This window comes from Panthera onca, chromosome B2 (assembly GCF_046562875.1).
Source record: "Panthera onca isolate mPanOnc1 chromosome B2, mPanOnc1 haplotype 2, whole genome shotgun sequence".
Taxonomy (NCBI): domain Eukaryota; kingdom Metazoa; phylum Chordata; class Mammalia; order Carnivora; family Felidae; genus Panthera; species Panthera onca.
The window spans coordinates 94,048,784-94,067,355 of NC_138343.1; the positions used below are offsets into that span (position 1 = coordinate 94,048,784).

The 18,572-nt window shown below is 35.9% G+C and overlaps 1 protein-coding gene across 5 annotated transcripts in view; it reads right to left on the reverse strand.

Annotated features, from left to right (window-relative positions):
- Nucleotides 1-18,572, reverse strand: part of HACE1 (HECT domain and ankyrin repeat containing E3 ubiquitin protein ligase 1) — a 122,175-nt gene that overhangs the window by 74,147 nt on the left and 29,456 nt on the right. For all 5 annotated transcript variants that reach the window (XM_060616278.3, XM_060616275.3, XM_060616274.3 and 2 more), the window contains 3 exons: nt 10,353-10,435; nt 1,491-1,587; nt 366-467 (listed from right to left, as the gene is read on the reverse strand). In XM_060616278.3, coding sequence (XP_060472261.1) covers nt 366-467; nt 1,491-1,587; nt 10,353-10,435 — 282 coding nt within the window. The remainder of the gene's footprint in view (nt 1-365; nt 468-1,490; nt 1,588-10,352; nt 10,436-18,572) is intronic.

Consider the following 18,572-nt stretch of genomic DNA (forward strand, 5'->3'; position numbering starts at 1 on the left):
CTAAAATATAAGAGAAATTCAAACTCTGCAACTTTTCAACGAGTAAAACTATTACAAATAAACTCAATAAACTAGTGATTACTAATGATACTATGATATTCCTCCTTAGATTACTTTCCCCTACCTCTGGGGAAAATTCTAATTATTTTAAGCAAAAACCAAAGACCCAGAGGACAGAAGATTCACAGGGCTAAATATCAGCACAAAGTTTATTAGTGTATAATTCATACTTTCCTATAATGCAGACAATTTGAATTATTAAAATACTTGTAATAATAAAACTACCAAGCACATTCTAAAATGCCATATATGATAAGCATGAATAAGGCTTATTCTTTTACAAGCTATTAGCACAATTACATCACCATGTTTTCTCGGAGATCTTCATTCTGTGTCATTTGAATAATTGTCTGGAAAAGCCTAGGGTGATACTGAATTAATACTTCACAAGTCTCTCCATAGCCACCCTAAAAAAAAAAAAAATAGATTTAAACTTATCTAGATTTTAAAAAAGTTCCTAAAGGAAAACTGGTTTCCTCTACATACCAGTCTGACACTGTATGTTTAGGTTTCCACACCAAGAATTTCCCAACTGTCTGTGGACACCAACTGAACGTCATACAACTTAATTCAATCCAAACACAAACTAGCCAGAGTGAGCACGGGCTCCATGGGTTCGGAGCTCAGTCTCATAAGAGCGCCCCCTCCTTTAGAAGCCATTCACAAGTTCAGGCCACCTATACTTCTGACTAAACCAGCTAGAAGTCAGGATTTCTCACAAACACCTCCTCAGGTTTGATAATCTGCTATTCGCTGTTTGATAACAGCTCACAGAATTCAGGGAGACACCTTATTTAACATTACCCGTTTATTATAAAGGATACAACCCAGCAACAGCCAAATGGAAGAGATGCATAGGGTAAGGTATGTGGGAAGGGGCACAGAGGTTCCACACGCTCTCCGGGCATGCCACCATCCCACAACTTTGATGTGTTTGCCAACCTGCATACTCCCTGAGAACCCCACTGTTTATATGGTTTTTATGGAAGTTCCATTACATAGGCAGGATATTGGTCATTGATGACTGAACTCAATCTCCACTCCCTCTTACCTCACAGGGAATGGACACTGCCCTATAGTCACATGGTTGGTTCCCTTGGCAACCAGCCCCCATGCTGAAGCTTTCAGAGGCTTTTAGCCACCAGCCATCTCATTCACCTACAAAAAGACATTCTTATCACCCTGGAGATTCTAGGAGCCTTAGAAGCTCTTGTGTCAGGAACTGAGATGAAGGCCAATATATATTTCTTATAATGCCATAGTTCCTATTTAAGGATCATATTCTTTTAAAAAAAAAAAAAAGCTAAAATAAAATAGAATAAAATCAGAACAAAACAGAATAAAAATCTTTCTCATTTCAGGAAAGTGGTTTTACCAACCTCAATTTCTATTATAAAATAAAAGGCTAAGAATATACACTAACAGCATACCTGTACACATAAATCCAGAGGCGTTACTCCATTTTTATCTGACAGATATTTGGCTCCTCGTAACAGGAGAATCTGTGCTGTGTCTCTCTGACCGTGACTGTATAGAAAAAGCCATGTTAAAAAAGTAATCTTTTTAATTTAGTCTTTTTCTATGAATTATAAACAGTTAATATGAATCAACAGAGGATTAACAAGGTTTTGGGGGGTTAGAATTTTTTTAACTTTATTTATTTTGAGAGAGACAAAGACAGTGCAAGTGGGGGAGAGGGAGAGAATGGGTGGGGAGAGAGAGAATCCCAAGTAGTCTCCATGCTGTCAGCACAGAACCCAATGCAGGGCTCAAACCCACGAAGCCTGAGCAGAAACCAAGAGTTGCTTAACCGACTGAGCCACCCAGGAGCTCTGAAGACTAATAATTTTTTTTTAACTATTTATTTTTAAATTTACATCCAAGTTAGTTAGCATATAGTGCAACAATGATTTCAGAAGTAGATGCCTTAATGCCCTTCACCCACTTAGCCCATTCTCCCTCCCACAATCCCTCCAGCAACCCTGTTTGTTCTCTATATTTAAGAGTCTCTTATGTTTTGTCCCCCTGCCTGTTTTTGTATTATTTTTGCTTCCCTTCCCTTATGTTCATCTGTTTTGTATCTTAAAGTACTCATATGAGTGAAATCATATGATACTTGTCTTTCTCTGACTAATTTTGCTTAGCATAATACCCTCTAGTTCCATCCACATAGTTGCAAATGGCAAGATTTCATTCTTTTTGATTGCCGAGTAATACTTCATTGTGTGTGTGTGTATTTGTGTGTATACCACATCTTCTTTATCCATTCATCCACTGACGAACATATGGGCTCTTTCCATAGTTTGGCTATACACTGAAAACTATAGAAAGCTTATGAAAGAAATTGAAGAAGATAAAAAAAAAAAAACCAGAAAAATACTCCATGCTCCTAGATAGGAAGAACAAATATTGTTAAAATGTCAATACTACCCAAAGCAATCTCCATATTCAATGCAATACCTATCAAAATAACACCAGCATTCTTCACAGAGCTAGAACAATCCTCAAGTTTGTATGGAACCAGAAAAGACCCCGAATAGCCAAAGCAATCTTGAAAAAGAAAACCAAAGCTGGAGGCATCACAATCCAGACTTCAAGCTACACTACAAGACTGTAATCATCAAGAAAGTATGGTACTGGCATAAAAACAGACACTCAGATCAATGGAACAGAACAGAGAACCCAGAAGTGGACCTACAAACATATGGCCAACTAATCTTTGACAAAGCAGGAAAGAATATCCAATGGAATAAAGACAGTCTCTTCAGCAAATGGTGCTAGGAAAACTGGACAGCGACATGCAGAAAAATGAACCGGCACCACTTTCTTACACCATACACAAAAATAAACTCAACATGGATGAAAGACCTAAATGTAAGACAGGAAGCCATCAAAATCCTCCAGGAGAAAGCAGGCAAAACCTCTTCGACCTTGGCCGCAGCAACTTCTTACTCAATACATCTCTGGAGGCAAGGGAAACAAAAGCAAAAATGATCTATTGGGACCACATCAAAATAAAAAGCTTCTTCTGCACAGTGAAGGAAACAATCAGCAAAACTAAAACGCAACTGACAGAACGGGAGAAGATATTTGCAAACGACATATCTGATAAAGAGTTAGCATCCAAAATCTATCAAGAACTTATGAAACTCAACACCCAAAAAGCAAATAATCCAGTGAAGAAATGGGCAAAAGACATGAATAGACACTTCTCCAAAGAAGACATCCAGATGCCAACTGACTCATGAAAAGATGTTCAGCATCACTCATCATCAGGGAAATACAAATCAAAACCACAATGAGGTACCACCTCACACCTGCCAGAATGGCTAACAACTCAGGCAACAACAGATGTTGGTGAGGATGAGGAGAAAGAGGATCTCTTTTGCACTGCTGGTAGGAATGCAAACTGGTGCAGCCACACTGGAAAACAGTATGGAGCCTGCTTCGAATTCCGTGTGTGTGTGTATGTGTGTGTGTGTGTGTGTGTGTCTCTCTCTCTCTCTCTCTCTCTTTCTCTCTCTCTGCCCCACCCCTACTCACACTCTTTCCCTCTCTCTCTCAAAAATAATAAATAAACATTAAAAAAAATTTTTTTAATGGAGAGGATGATCTGAATTACATCCTCAACAACCTGGAAAACTTCTCCCAATGTTAAAACATACTTTTACTATATTGGTAAGAAACTGACCTATTAAATCTTAGAATTGAACTTAGGACACATTATCTACAATAAATCATAATATTCTGGGATAAACAGCTGCTACTCAGGCTTATGCTGCTTTGTTTTCTTCCAAACAATTCCCTTTGCAACTCTAACCTTCTTCCTACCACACCAAGTTTCTAGACTTCTTACCTCCAAAAAACCTTCAATATTCAAAACAAGTACATTCTATAGCACTTTAATACTTTGTAAAAAATAAAATAAAAATAAAATAAAATGGAAAGAAGGCAAAAATACAGATATCAACATAAGAGAATGGGGGAGGGGTGTGGTGGTGGTAGGGATTAATTAGCCAAAAATACTATCTAGCGCTCAACCTTCATTTATCAACCCACTCAGTTTGGCTTTTGTTGACAGCTATTCAATTTGACCTAAAATGAACAGTGCTCTTATCCACATGCTCATTCTCTCTAATTGTTCTCTTTTCTAGTAGGAGTAAAATCAGTAACCACAACTCTTTCAGCTAGGAGGAAGCTACTTTGGGGACAGCAACCACTAGACTCTAAGTCTCATTATTCAAAGAGCTAATCTGATCCTAGATACTAGGCAATAAAAAAATAAATTTACAATCCAGGAACACTAAAGTTTAAAGCTAATTTTAAGAAATTCCCAAGGAACTCATATAGTTTGGAAGAGTATCTGATCAAAGATTTTTATTTTGTAGATGGTAAGAACTATTAACTCAACCATAGGTGAAACTAGAACTTAGATCCCTGGTGTCTATACCAGTACTCTTTCTACAGTACCATTATACTTATAAAGGTATGTCATTTCCCAAAGAGAAAGGACACACAGCCTCAGAAAGTTTAAAAAAAAAAAAAAAAAAAGCCTACTCACTCTTTTTCACAGAATGACACTGCATTATTTGTAACCAAATGGAATTAAACAACTAAAAATATTTAAATTTTAAATCTTAAAAATTTAATAGATTCCTAATATGAATCTAATAGTAGACATTATAGGTATACCACTCTCTTGATACTCTATTGTAATACTGATTATCTTGCTTAATGCAAGTATCAAGAGGCCAAAACTGACCTAAGAGCAGTATCTAATTTATACCAGAAAACCAAGAAACCAAGTAAATCTGCAATCTCTCCAAAGGCAAAAGTAGTTATACTATTGTACATCAAGAAAAGTCTTCATCAAGCATCATTTGTCATTGAGCTGGGAGTGCTGGTCAACACAGAAATACTATAGCTAATATCAAATACTTTACAATTATTACTGTTGTATTCTTTATAATACCTAAAAAGGAAAGCTAAGTGAAAAGAAACTAACTTGAGCTTAACTTATTTAGGGAAGACAGTGATATCTTTGCTAAAACCCTTGTTTCTGAGAAACTCAGATGTGCAAAGCTGATCTGTTCAACTTTAATGACATTTCTTCTACAGATATTTAATATCCACATATCCAATCTTTCCAATTAAACTGTAAACTTGACAACATATTTGTTCCATAACACAGAGCATGATAGTTGGCTTATAACATGCACTCAATACATTTGTTGAATTATATTATAGTTTTTAACTTCAAGTACCATTCATTTGACAAATAAGCATTAAATAAGGTAGTTTATCATAGAAAATAACATAAAAAAGACCGGAATCATAACTGATTTAGGATCTACTAGGTGACAAGCATGATGCTCAGTTCTTTGTACAAAGTCTGACTTAATCTTGACACTGTTATAAAATAAGTATTCGTTCTATTTTTCAGTTGAGAAAACCATTAAGTTGCTCAAGATCAACAGTTACATAACAGAGGAGAATCTGAATCAAGATCAGTTTGATTCCAAATCCTTCATCTATATCATACTATTCCACCAAGATGAATAAACATAGAGTTTTACCTCAAAGAGTAAACAATTCAATACTCAAGAGAATAATGTATAAGGTGCAAGGGGATTTATGTTATGAGAAAAATACGATGGAGATCACACACTATGAACAGAAGAGATCACCATCTACAAATGGAACACGGTTGAATATAAATGGTTTTTAAAAAGTCTCCAAGGGGCGCCTGGGTGGCTCAGTCGGTTAAGCGTCCGGCTTCAACTCAGGTCATGATCTCACGGTCCGTGAGTTCGAGCCCCGCGTCGGGCTCTGGGCTGATGGCTCAGAGCCTGGAGCCTGCTTCCGATTCTGTGTCTCCCTCTCTCTCTGCCCCTCCCCCATTCATGCTCTGTCTCTCTCTGTCTCGAAAATAAATAAACATTAAAAAAATTAAAAAAAAAAAAGTCTCCAAATGATCAGTTATTTACCATATATAGCAAAATGGATATTAGCATGAAGGAAAAAAGTACCATTACGACATTTTTACAAAACTGGAGTTATTTCTAAAACCACATTAAAATCTCACCCACGATCAAGTGATGTTTCATTTCAAAAATAAATTAAAAGAAAAAAACATGAGCTAAGTAATATACAAAATCTGCATAACCCAATTAGGATATCAACTGCCTCACCTGTAATATTATAAGACATTAAGATTAACCTGTAACAGACTGCTCAGAGTATTGCATAAAAGATTTTTCAGTTCAAATAACTGCAAAACTTGGCCCAATGAATAATTTTTCTTTGCCATTCTACTACTTTTTTTTTTTAATGTTTGTTTTTGAGAGCCAGAGAGAGACAGAGCACAAGTGGGGGAGGGGCAGAGAGAGAGAGAGAGAGAGAGAGAGAGAGTGTGAGAGAGTCAGACAGACAGAATCCAAAGCAGGCTCCAGGCTCTGAGCTGTCAGCACAGAGCCAGATGCAGCGCTGGATGGAACTCACGAATTGCAAGGGCAAGACCTGAGCCCAAGTTGGACGCTTAACTGACTGAGCCACCCAGGCGCCCCTCAACCACTTTTTTATAAAGTTTTTTTTTTTTTTTTTTAACGTTTATTTATTTTTGAGACAGAGAGAGACAGAGCATGAACAGGGGAGGGGCAGAGAGAGAGGGAGACACAGAATCTGAAACAGGCTCCAGGCTCTGAGCTGTCAGCACAGAGCCCGACGCGGGGCTCGAACTCACGGACCGCGAGATCGTGACCTGAGCCGAAGTCAGCCGCTTAACCGACTGAGCCACCCAGGCGCCCCTCAACCACTTTTTTAATATTGATTGAGATCATTCTCCCTTCAAGGAAATGCCAATGCATTTTCTGGAAACCAGGAAGTTGGCAAAGATTTAATAAGAATGGTATAGTACTTCTAAAGCACTTCGAACTGATTTTTTAAGCACTTTGAGTCTCCGAATTTAGGCTCTTTTCAAGCAATATGATCAGAAAACTTGGCTAAAGTGCATCTAGTACATATACTGCAGTATTTTTTGGAACTGCTAATAAAACAAAGAGACTACATTTTCCAATGGTCCTTTTCTTTTCTAAAAATTTACAATTTTGAGTCTTTGGGCTGTTTTATATGGCTTTGACTGTGAATTCCACTAACTGAAAGGAGATGCTTGGCAGTAGCTACAAATCTATGTTCAGAATCATACCTAAGTGCAAAATCCTCTGCTGGATGCTTTACATAAGCCATCTCATTTAATTCTCATTACAGTCCCACAAGCCAGATAGCAGCATTTCTATTTCACAAAGAAACAGAAGTTTCAGAGGTCAAGAAATTTCATGAAAGTTGCATAGCTTTGGGGCTGAGATTTGCAACCTGCCTCCCAAGGCTCTTTCTACTATATATCTCAATATCTTTTGAATTTAATTCAAAACAAAAAAAAATTTTTCAGTAGTTGATTCTTAAATAAGACATATGATGATATATCTAGTAATACCTCTCAACCAATAAAAACTTAATTTAAGTTTAGCTTTTTAAAGATCTACAATTTGTCTATAGGGCCAACTTGTTCTATTCCCCCACATTCCTTTCCCTTTTCATTTAATCAGAGACAATACACTGGGAATAATACGTTGAATGTATACCTATATCTAGATATCACAAATAGAATTAAAAGTCTGCCTGCAAATGAACCATGTTCCATATCTATCATCCTGCTACAATGATAAATTTATTTTCTAGTTTCGATTTCAATCAGACTTGCTTAACTATCTCTGTTCAAAGAGATCCAGTATTTGCTAGATTAAAAGTTAATGATGGGCATATAATACTAACAGAAAGTACTTCTAAAATATTCTTTTACCATACTTTTAAGTTCAGACTAACTATAAGAATATCCAAGCTCTATACAACCCTAATATACCTATATTTAACTATTATACAGGGCATTATTTTATATAAGATATTTTTCAAACATGTAATTACAGCAAATCATTCATTCAAAAAACACTTACTAAGCATCTAAACGCAAAACACTGTACTACACATGAATATAAAGCAGTGAATAAAATAAAATTCTCACTTTCATTGAGCTTCCAGTCCAGTAGGAGAGACATGCCATAAACAAAGTAAATAAATAATTACAAAATACAAAGTGGTATAAAAGAAAGGATTGTGATGCTGTGAAAGAAAATTTGGGGAGAGGCCTACTTAGACTGGTCAGGAATTGCCTTCCTAAAATGTAACAGTTAAGCTGTGACATAAAGAGTCAGCCACATAAGAAGCCTAGAGAAGAGCATTTGAGGTAAAACAAACAGCATGCAGAAAGCTTGCTAGAAAGAGTCCCTTGCATTTGGTAAACTCAAAGAGAACCAATGTGGCAAAAGCACATTGGTCAGACCATGCAGGTCTCATAGGCAAAGGCAGAGTATGCAACAGACAGAGGCACTGAAAAAGTTTTAATACAGGGTTTAAACACAGAATGACAAAAGTCGATTCATTTTCTTAAAAGATCATTTTGGCTGCTGAGAAACGGACAGGTGGGAGGGAAACAATAGAGAAAGGGAGACCAGTTAAGAGATGGCTACAGGGCTCTAGATGAGAGGTAACAACATTAAGGTCACTTCTGTGAGCTGGAAAGAAGTTAAGTGATTCAGAATATATTCTGAAGGTGAAATTTACAGAACTTACTAATAAATTCCAAGTTGAGGGTGAGAGAGAGACAGACAGAAATACAAAATCATCATCTAGTTTCTGGTTTAAACAACTAGAAGGATAAGGGTTCCAATAACTGAGATGAGAAAAGGTGGATGAAAGGTTTGAAAAGGAAAATCTAAGGCTCTAGTTTGGACATTCTGACATCTGAGATTCTACAAGACTTGCAAGCGATGATGTAAATCAGGCAGGTAGCCATTCAAATCTGAAGCTTCAAAGAAAGAACTGATCTAGAGATAACTCCTGAAGATAGGATAAGATTTCAGGAAACCAAACAATGACATTATTCATAAATTCAGGACACTACAGAAGGAATTGGCTTCCTAGCCAAGCAACCAAATCATAAGTAAATTGTAAGAAAATGGCTGGATTCAGACAAGATATAAAAGTCTAGAGATCCAAAAGTCCTTGTATTCTAATTCAAGGTTGTTCAATGATGATTTGAACCAGTGTAATCACAGTAACATTAGAGACCCCAAAGACAAGCTAAACAAGAACAAAAGCAGGTCTTTTAGTCTAAAATAAACCTCCAATGAAATGATATACAACAGAAAGAAGGATAACAAAAGAGGAACCTTCTGGAGACCTTTATATCTGAATTTAAGAGCCTAAATAAGTAACACAATTCATATAATCCAAACCAAAGACAAGAAATACTAGCATACTGTAAACTGCTTCTAATTGTAAACTACATTTATGTAACATTATGTATATATGTGGGGGGGGGGTGGTTATGGAGTGGAATATATGTATAACTTTTATATTGTTAGCTCCTTAAGGACTGAGGCTTATTACTGTATCACTAATGCCTATGATATATGGCACACAGTGACTGGCTAAGTCAATGTTTTCTCATTACATGAATGCACCAACAATCAAAATGTATGCTCCAAGAAAATGAACAAAGACAGAAGTGCAAAAATAACTTAATGCATAACTTAATACCTAACAAGACAAATTCAAAGATTTTTTTAAAAGTTACAAATCCAAGGGGCATCTGGGTGGCTCAGTCAGTTAAGCATCCAAGTTCGGCTCAGGTCATGATCTCACAGTCCGTGAGTTCAAACCCCACATCGGGCTCTGTGCTGACAGCTCAGAGCCTGGAGCCTGCTTCAGATTCTGTGTCTCCTTCTCTCTCTGCCCTTTCCCTGCTCACATTCTGCCTCTGTCTTTCTCTCTCAAAAATAAAGAAACACTAAAAACATTTAAAAAAATATATTTGCAAAAGTTACAAATCCAAAGAAAACAAAGACACGGCTCTGGTCCAAGACATACTTTAATAGCTTATGCTTAGTACTTAATAAGGCAAACTTTGGAAATCACTGGGTTTTAAACATGTCTTTTTTCATTACCTACTAAGTAATTAGTTTAAAATTTAAATAATCAAGTAAATCAAAAGCTCCCACCTATAACATATAAAAACACTGCAATACAATAGAAAAACTTTTCCTTACACAGTTAAGGGAGTGCAGTATTTGTGGGAAAACATGAGAGGTTTAGAAAGTGTACAGAAATGCCTGTGTTTGGAAACATAACAGATACACAACATTCTTTAATGCATCTGAAAATATAAAATATCATACCTGCAGGCGAAGTACAATGGAGTGGCTCCAGATACATTTGGCCTGTTAATATCAGCACCACTGTCTAGCAAGCACTGCACTGTCTGAGGGGGAAAAGAACAATTAAAAGTAAATACAGAGAAAGACACAATTATCACAGTTTAAATAGATATAAGGAATTCTCTTGCCCCAACGTGAAATTTTAAAGCAGAACAAGTAGGAACATGACAATTACGATGGCTGAACAGCTTCTACTTTTTGGTTAGCTCTCCTGAGACTCTCAGGCACTAAACAATATATGTGGAATTATAATGTAACATAACTTGTGTTAACCTGGGAAGGCTCTAGAAAATCACTGACACATGGAGTTATCAAGGACTTGAAAAATGGCTACAACAACTGAGAAACTGAAATTTTATTTTACTATAATTAACAAGTTTAAATAGCCACATATGGCTAGCAAATTGGACAGCACTGCTCTAGATATTTGAAATCAAACACCAGAATTTCTTGGGGTGCCTGGGTGGCTCAGCCGATTAAGCATCTGACTCTTGGTTTCGGTTCAGGTCATGATCTCACAGTTTTGTGAGTTCAAACCCACATCAGGCTCCGTGCTGGCAGTGCACAGCCTGCTTGAGATTCTTTGTCTCCCTTGCTCTCTGCCCCTCCCTCGCTCACTCTGTCTCTCTCTAAACTAAATAAATAAACTTAAAAAAAAAAAAAAAAACTACAGAATTTCTTGCCTCTAAAAGCCAAAAATAAGTACCAGAGCTATACCTTTCTTAAAATCAAGCATAGTTATTAAACATAAATATTAAAGTACAAAATGTTAAAAAACTACAAAGTCCTTTTGCTATTAACAGTAACCAATACTGACTCAGTTTCTTTGATAGTCTCATTCATTCATACTCTGTCTCCTAAGCTCTACTTCTGCAATCATCTTAGTCAAACTAAGAAAATCAAGTTAATATAAAATCTTAAAAATACATATCAGTAATTAGAGAGAGAACGAGGCCCGCCTGAAACCCTTAAAAAAAAAAAAAAAAGAATTTCTTCTGGTTTATTCCTTTAATCCTCATTTGAGTTTCTCCTGCAAAAAGGAAGAAAACACGTAAAAATCCAAAAGTTTTTGGAATTACACTGTTTAGTATTACTTTTGGATTGAACACACATGTTCATTTTTGCTGCTCTAAAACCTAGCACACGGTCAGCAAAATAATAAGACTATAAAGCCACAAGGAAGAACAGGAAAGAACACAACAGCATACTAGTCAGTAAGTTCTGGGAAAATGGCAAGCAAGTGGAGGAAAAGTAGCTGACTTAGCAGATCAAAGACAGCTGAAGTCAAAGTGCCTACAAATGTGGATTTCAACAAACCACCAAATTCTCACTACAGAACACAGAAAATACAGGAATTGGAAGTACCAAGTACCTTGGATGATGGGGATAGTTACAAAAAGTTCTAAATAGGAAGAGCAGTTGAAAGCCTCAAAAGAAAATAATTGGTGGGGTGCCTGGGTGGCTCAGTGGGTTAGGCATCCAACTTGGTTTTGGCTCAGGTTGTGATTTCATAGGTTGTGAGTTGAAGCCCCACAATGGGCTCCAAGCTGACAGCACACAGCCTGCTTGGGATTCTCCCTCTCTCTCTCTCTCTCTCTCTCTCTCTCTCCCCCTCTCTGCCCCTCCTCCATTCATGTTCTTTCTCTTTCTCTCTCTCTCAAAATAAATAAACTTTAAAAAATAGTAATAATAAAAAACAGTTGAACTTTACCCCAGGACCTTTCCTCCCCATGCCGTAGAGTTAGACACTATCCCTCCCTATACTATCTCAAAGTAGGAAGGTTTATTCTCTGGGCAAAGTAAAATGGGAGGCTCTAGACTGCAGGCAGGATATACAGGTAAAGCAGAGATAAGGAGCCATGATGAAAACAATTCAGTGAAAACCTCCAACCCCCATATTCCAGTAGGCTCCCAAAAATCCAGTAGCCAGGCTTAAAACCTCAAAGGGCAGAGACTGAAAGTTTCCTCTCTAAAGACTGGCACCACTACAAATAAGGCATTACAGAGTGTCTATGAAATATCTCAGTTGTCCCCTAGGGAACATTCAGAAATGCTGAGAGACTTTTTTTTTTTTTTTTTTTTTTTTTAATGACTGGAGAAGAAAGAGTACAAATGGCAGCTAGTAGGTAGAGGTCAGGGATATGTCTAAACGTCCTAAATCTACAGACAGCCTCCATAACAAAGAAAGTTCAGGCCCCAAATAACAATAGCGGCAAAACTGAGAAACCATAGCATACCGTGAGGCCAGCCAACAAAACGCAGCCCATGTATACAATGCTTCCAGCCAATATTTTAGTGCCTCACGGCTATACACAAATGGATAGACAATATTTAAGAGACAATTAACCTGATGGCTAACTAAAAGTAGGTCTCTAGCTTGAAAAACAAAAATTAAAACAAACAGAAATAGGAAGTCAAAAATATAAAGATAATACAGGGAACCAAAGAAAAAATAAAAATCAGATAAGATTACCCTCAAACAGAAAGGATATTATATCCATAGGATAAAACAAGATGCTGAAAAAAAATATTCAGAGAATAAGAAATCAAAAATATGATGGAAGAAGCAAAAATTCAATAGAAGTTAAATAGTTTTTTTAAAGTGTCTTGTTATTTATTTATTTAAGTAATCTCTACACTCACTGTGGGGCTCAAATTCACAACCCCTCCTCCCCCCCACCCTCGAGATCAAGAGTTACAGGCTCATCTGACAGAGCCAGCCAGGCGCCCTATGAATTCAAGAGAAGTTCAGAAAGACAATGTTGAAAAACTCTACAAGAAAGAAAGTAAAACAAAAAGACAAAGAAAATGGGAAGAATGGGAAATTGGTAGATCAATCCAGGGAGACACTGTGAAAATCCAGAATAAAGACAATGAGGAACCAAAAGGAAGTAATCAAGAAATAATATCGAAAACTTTCAGAACTGAAAGACCTGCAGTGCCAGACTGAAAAGGCACACCAAGCGTCTGACATAATAAATTAAGACTTTCAACAAGGTACATCAAAGTGAAATTGCAAAATACTAGGGATGTACGATTCCAGAGATAAACAGAAATCAGATTAGCGCTAAACTTCTCAACCGCAACACTGGAATTTAAAACATGAAATGCCTTCAAAAAAGTAAAGTAAATAACTTCCAATGTAGAATCCTATAACCAACCACTCTACCACTCAAATACATGGTTTTAAATAAAAAATATGCTGAGCTATGTAAGATTTGAGGGAAAAAATTCCCTCCAATGCACCTTTTCCAAGAAGCTACTGGAGGATATCCTCCTCTAAAACGAAGGAACACATCAAAGTAGAAAATGCAAAATCTAGACTATTTGGGATTGAACATAAATAAGAGAGACTAAGAAATTCCCAAGTTAAAAAAAAAAATGGAAGTGATAATTAATGAATTTGTCTTTGTTGAAAACAGTACTGAGATATTTTGTAGGAGCATACAGGAAGAATTACTGATTTATAAAAAGAAAAATTAAACAAGGCCAATTATTAACTTTAATAAAAGTAGTCACCCTAGATAGACAATGTTATTACAATTCATTACTTGACGCAGCAGTAAACAATATTTACTTAACTATATATACAACTAGTCTTATCTAGCCAAAATGTACAATATAATTTTAGAAATGGGGGAAGAAGGCATGGGAAGAGGATTTAAATGAGTTAAATCCTCACTCAACCAGGACAAGAAATGATTCAGTGTTACCTAAAAGTTGAGAAAGAGCAATAGAAGCATATTGTTTGGAAACAGATACCAGAGGAAAATCTAAGAGTTGAAAATTGCTGCCTGGTGATCATGGCTTCACAAAAAATGGTGGTTCAAGGGACTATCATTTTTACTGCAAAGATTTTGATAAAAATATTTTAAGATAACAGTACTCACAGGGGCACCTTGGTGGCTCAGTTGGTTAAGTGTCCGACTTAGGCTCAGGTCATGATCTCAGGGCTCATGGGTTCCAGCCCTGTATTGGGCTCTGTGCTGACTGCTCAGAGTCTGGAGCCTGCTTTGGATTCTGTGTCTCCCTCTCCCTCTGCCCTCCCCCACTCACACTCTGTCTCTCTCTGTTTCTCAAAAATAAATAAACATTAAAAAAAGAAAAAAAAAAAAGAGGGTTGCCTGAGTGGCTCAGTCAGTTAAGCAATCGACTTTAGTTCACATCATGATCACACAGTTCGTGAGTTCGAGCCCTGCATTGGGCTCTGTGCTAACAGCCCAGAGCCTGGAACCTGCTTTGGATTCTGTGTTTCCCTCTCTGTCCCTCCCCTGTTAGCACTCTCTCTCTCAAAAATATATAAACAAACATTTAATTTTTTTTTTAATTTAATAAAAATAAAAATTAAAACAAAGATATCAAGTACTGCTACTTTATTTACTTCTATCCCAAGAGGAATAGAAACACTGTTACATAAGACTTTATCATCAGCTATATAATTCCTTTAAACTAAGGACAAGTAGTCAAGCACAACTTTCAAATATAAGAAAAATAAGCATTTAGGTCAGTATTTTATAAGACAAAGCCTATTTAAGCCTTTTGATCATGACTTTCTCCTTTCTGAGCTTTGACCTAGAAGCTGCATCTGCATGGCCCAAAAGAAGAATGAGATAGACAACAACAATAATGTTCATTAACTGTTACAGCAATTAGACACAGGCCACAATTCAAAAGGCTCAAGAGAGATGAAAGCAAATTTATTGAAAATATATACTAATATGCAATTAAAACCAAGCAATCCAGATAGAAGCAGAAATTAATTATTAATAAAACATATTATACATTCACAAAAATTATACAGTTTGAAATGTTTAAAATGTAAAACATATAATATTATAATATTTTAAGTAACCTTAACATGTGCCTGGAAACTGTGCTAATAAATTTAATACATCCTGTGAGGAAACAGATATTCTCTCTACTTTCAAGGTAGAAAACTGAGTCTCACAGAAGTCAAGTAATGTGTACCCCAACATAGAAATAAACAGGGATGCAGGGATTAAACCTAAGCCTGTATTCATAACCACTATGCTACCTACCAAAAAGTAGGAACTCTAATTTTTCTGAATTCAGACTACTAAATAGTATTATGGCTAACTGGCATACTTTCACAAACTGCATTAATTCTACCAATTCCCCACTAAATAACTACTTGAGAGTCAAACTTAAGTGCCTAGACAGCTGTTTGTGTTCAGTTTTAAAATAATGCATTTTAAATCATATACTTTTTACAGTACTTTTGTGTCTATGCTGTAGAACTTAAGAGCACAAAAACAATTTAGCCATTAGACTAACATATTCCTCTCTACTGTTCTCTTCAACAATGTGATGAGACAAACTGGGCAAATCATAGCAAGAAAGCATGACTTATAATATGAACTATCATTTGTTCCTATCACATCCTCACTTATAGGAAATATCTGACGAAGACATGAAAAATTATTTCTGTTCTTAAGAAAAGATCAAGAAAGTAAAAATAGCTCATTCTAGCATTTTCTTTTCCATTTGTGAATCTTTCTGCTTTTCTAACAAAATTAACATCATCAAAATATGTACCTACTAAAAGAAACATATATTTTTAAAAAGCTTTCAACAGTTCCACTTGTACCTAGAATGTTGCCTGAAGACAAACAAGGAGAAAAAAACAGTTCCTTTAGAGTAAGGATAAATAGTATATAAAAGGATTTGAATGTGAAGAATGAAAACTGCCTCTGCTTCGTAGCACTGAAATGACTGAAAAGTCATTAATCTTTAGGATTAAAAAAACGGGTTTGTATACAGACTGCTTTTTGTAAAAGCTCTGAAACAGGAGGAGAAAGGATAATTTAGAATTCAATCACCAGTTAAATGGAAGAGGAGGAGGAGCAAGAAAGTCACAGATAACCTAAATCACAGTTTTTAAAAAATATTTTCAGTCTATGTAGAACTACTTGTATGTATACAAAGGGCAAAATAACTTTGAAACTAGTAAAACTCAGGTGGAGGAAACTCTGCGTGTTTATTAAACTAAAATAAATACATGAAAGCTCTCTACTAGAGGACTTTAAATTATACAGAAGCATAAGGAAAAACATAATCGAAGAAAATAATTCTAGATTTCACCACTAAAATCCCTAACAGGTCTCAAAACCAGAGATTTTCACCAGTAGAAACAAATTAAACCCAAACTTTTATAAGAATCAGCACTATGTACACTCAAAGGCACAAAATTTTAAAGTGACAAACATTCAGAAATGGAAAGAAAATGGCAGGAAAAAACTGGCTGAAATAGTACTGTGTTTGTCTTGTCCATCCCATCTTTAAAAAAAAAAATCCAATGTCTATTATGTACTAGAGACGACTCTAGATGCTGGAGTTATAGCAATGAACAAAAATCTCTGCCCTCATGAAGTTTATGTTCTAGCAGAAAAGGAAGACCAAGACACAAAACAAATAAAATATGTACTGTGCTAGACAGTAACTAGTGATATGCAGAAAAATTAACAAGATTCTCTACGAGAGATTTGGAGTCAATGTGCTTTAGCAAATTCCTCACACCTGTACCCCTATATACAAATACTTCTGTAAAAACTGCACTGTGTCTATTGTATTGTGACTATAAACCATGAAGTTCAAAAAAGACCTGTGGTTTACAATAATCCTAAGTTCTTCTGTTTTCAAAATTTTGTGACTTCTCATTTACTTGAAAAAAATTAAGCTCAGCAGCTTACAGTATAAATGTAGACATATAAAAGCATACCAACATAAATATCTTGAATGATAACTGGTTGTCTACATTTTCCAATTTAACATAATACATAATTTTAAGAATGACACTGAACTGAAATCATTTTATTTGCCTAACACAGATCATCAAAATATGCTTTCAAAATAATCAAAACTTCAGGAGCTCCTGGGTGGCTCGTTGGTTGTGTCTAACTGTAGCTCGGGTCATGATTTCACAGCTTGTGAGTCTGAGCCCTGTATCAGACTCTCTGCTGTCAGGGCAGAGCCCACTTTGGATCCTCTGTCTCCCTCTTACTCTGCCCCTCCCTCACTTGCTCTCAAAAATAAAAGAACATTAAAAAATAATAAAAATAATAATCAAAACTTCAAATTCCCTGTCCAACACCACCCCCCCCCCCCAGCAAAACAAAACAAAACAATTCTCCTATTCCTAGATAATCTACAATGGGGGGTCCTTCCTCCTTACAGTGTAAGAAAGTGCTGGGAAGGAATGTTGAAAAAAAAAAAGCACTGAAAAGGGATTTTCATATGGCTTAAAGAAATTCTTGAAAAGAAACAACACATCTTCAACAGACTTCATGACCTTTCAAGTGATACAACAATATTCTAAGTGGAAAACTAATGTGCAAAAGCTAATGTTTGGGTCAATCTCAAAAGTCATTTAATTGAAGGCAGTGACTAACCAAGACCACCTGTGCCCAATACACTGATAAATTACAAAGCAAGAAATCCAAGGCAGCTCTACTTTATCAATGTCAACTCTCTAAACAACACTGATCAAAGTAAAAAGAAACAGATATTCAATATTAAAACTACAAGTAAAAATCTGAGTTATGGTATTATTACTACCTAAAAGAAGACCAAATAACAACAAAAAAGCATCTTTATCTTTTATTAAAAATAATTCTGATGACATGACTTGACAGCAATGTACAAATAACTTATGCACCAAGAAAAAATGGCCAACTCACTAATCAATGACTGGTTTATATAGGTTTTCTATAGAAAACTGTCCACCTAAACCTATCAAAACTTTGAAGTCGTATGAAAACATCTAGTAAACATCTAGTAAAACTCATTATTTTCCAGTTATGTTTCAAAATCACAGTAACAGAACTTTCTATTATTTGCTCACATTTCCCAGAAGTGATTAAAGGAGAATTCTAACATTAGAATAAATAAAATTACTCTGAACCTAAAAATACAATCCAAAATGTTAATCTACCTACCTTTGTGCCTCAAGGCTGAACCCAACGAATGTTTTTGTAAAAGCTTTCAATTAAGTTTGCATGGCTGTCCTGTAATTCTCTAGATGAAAAGCTTGGAAGCTGACTGAAAGGTATCAACAGAGCGGACTGAAAGTAGGCAAACATTGTTCCTTAACAAGCTTACAATTTCAGTAAAACAGGCAGTCAGTTCTATCAAAGATAGTCTATAATGTCAGTGTCAAACAAT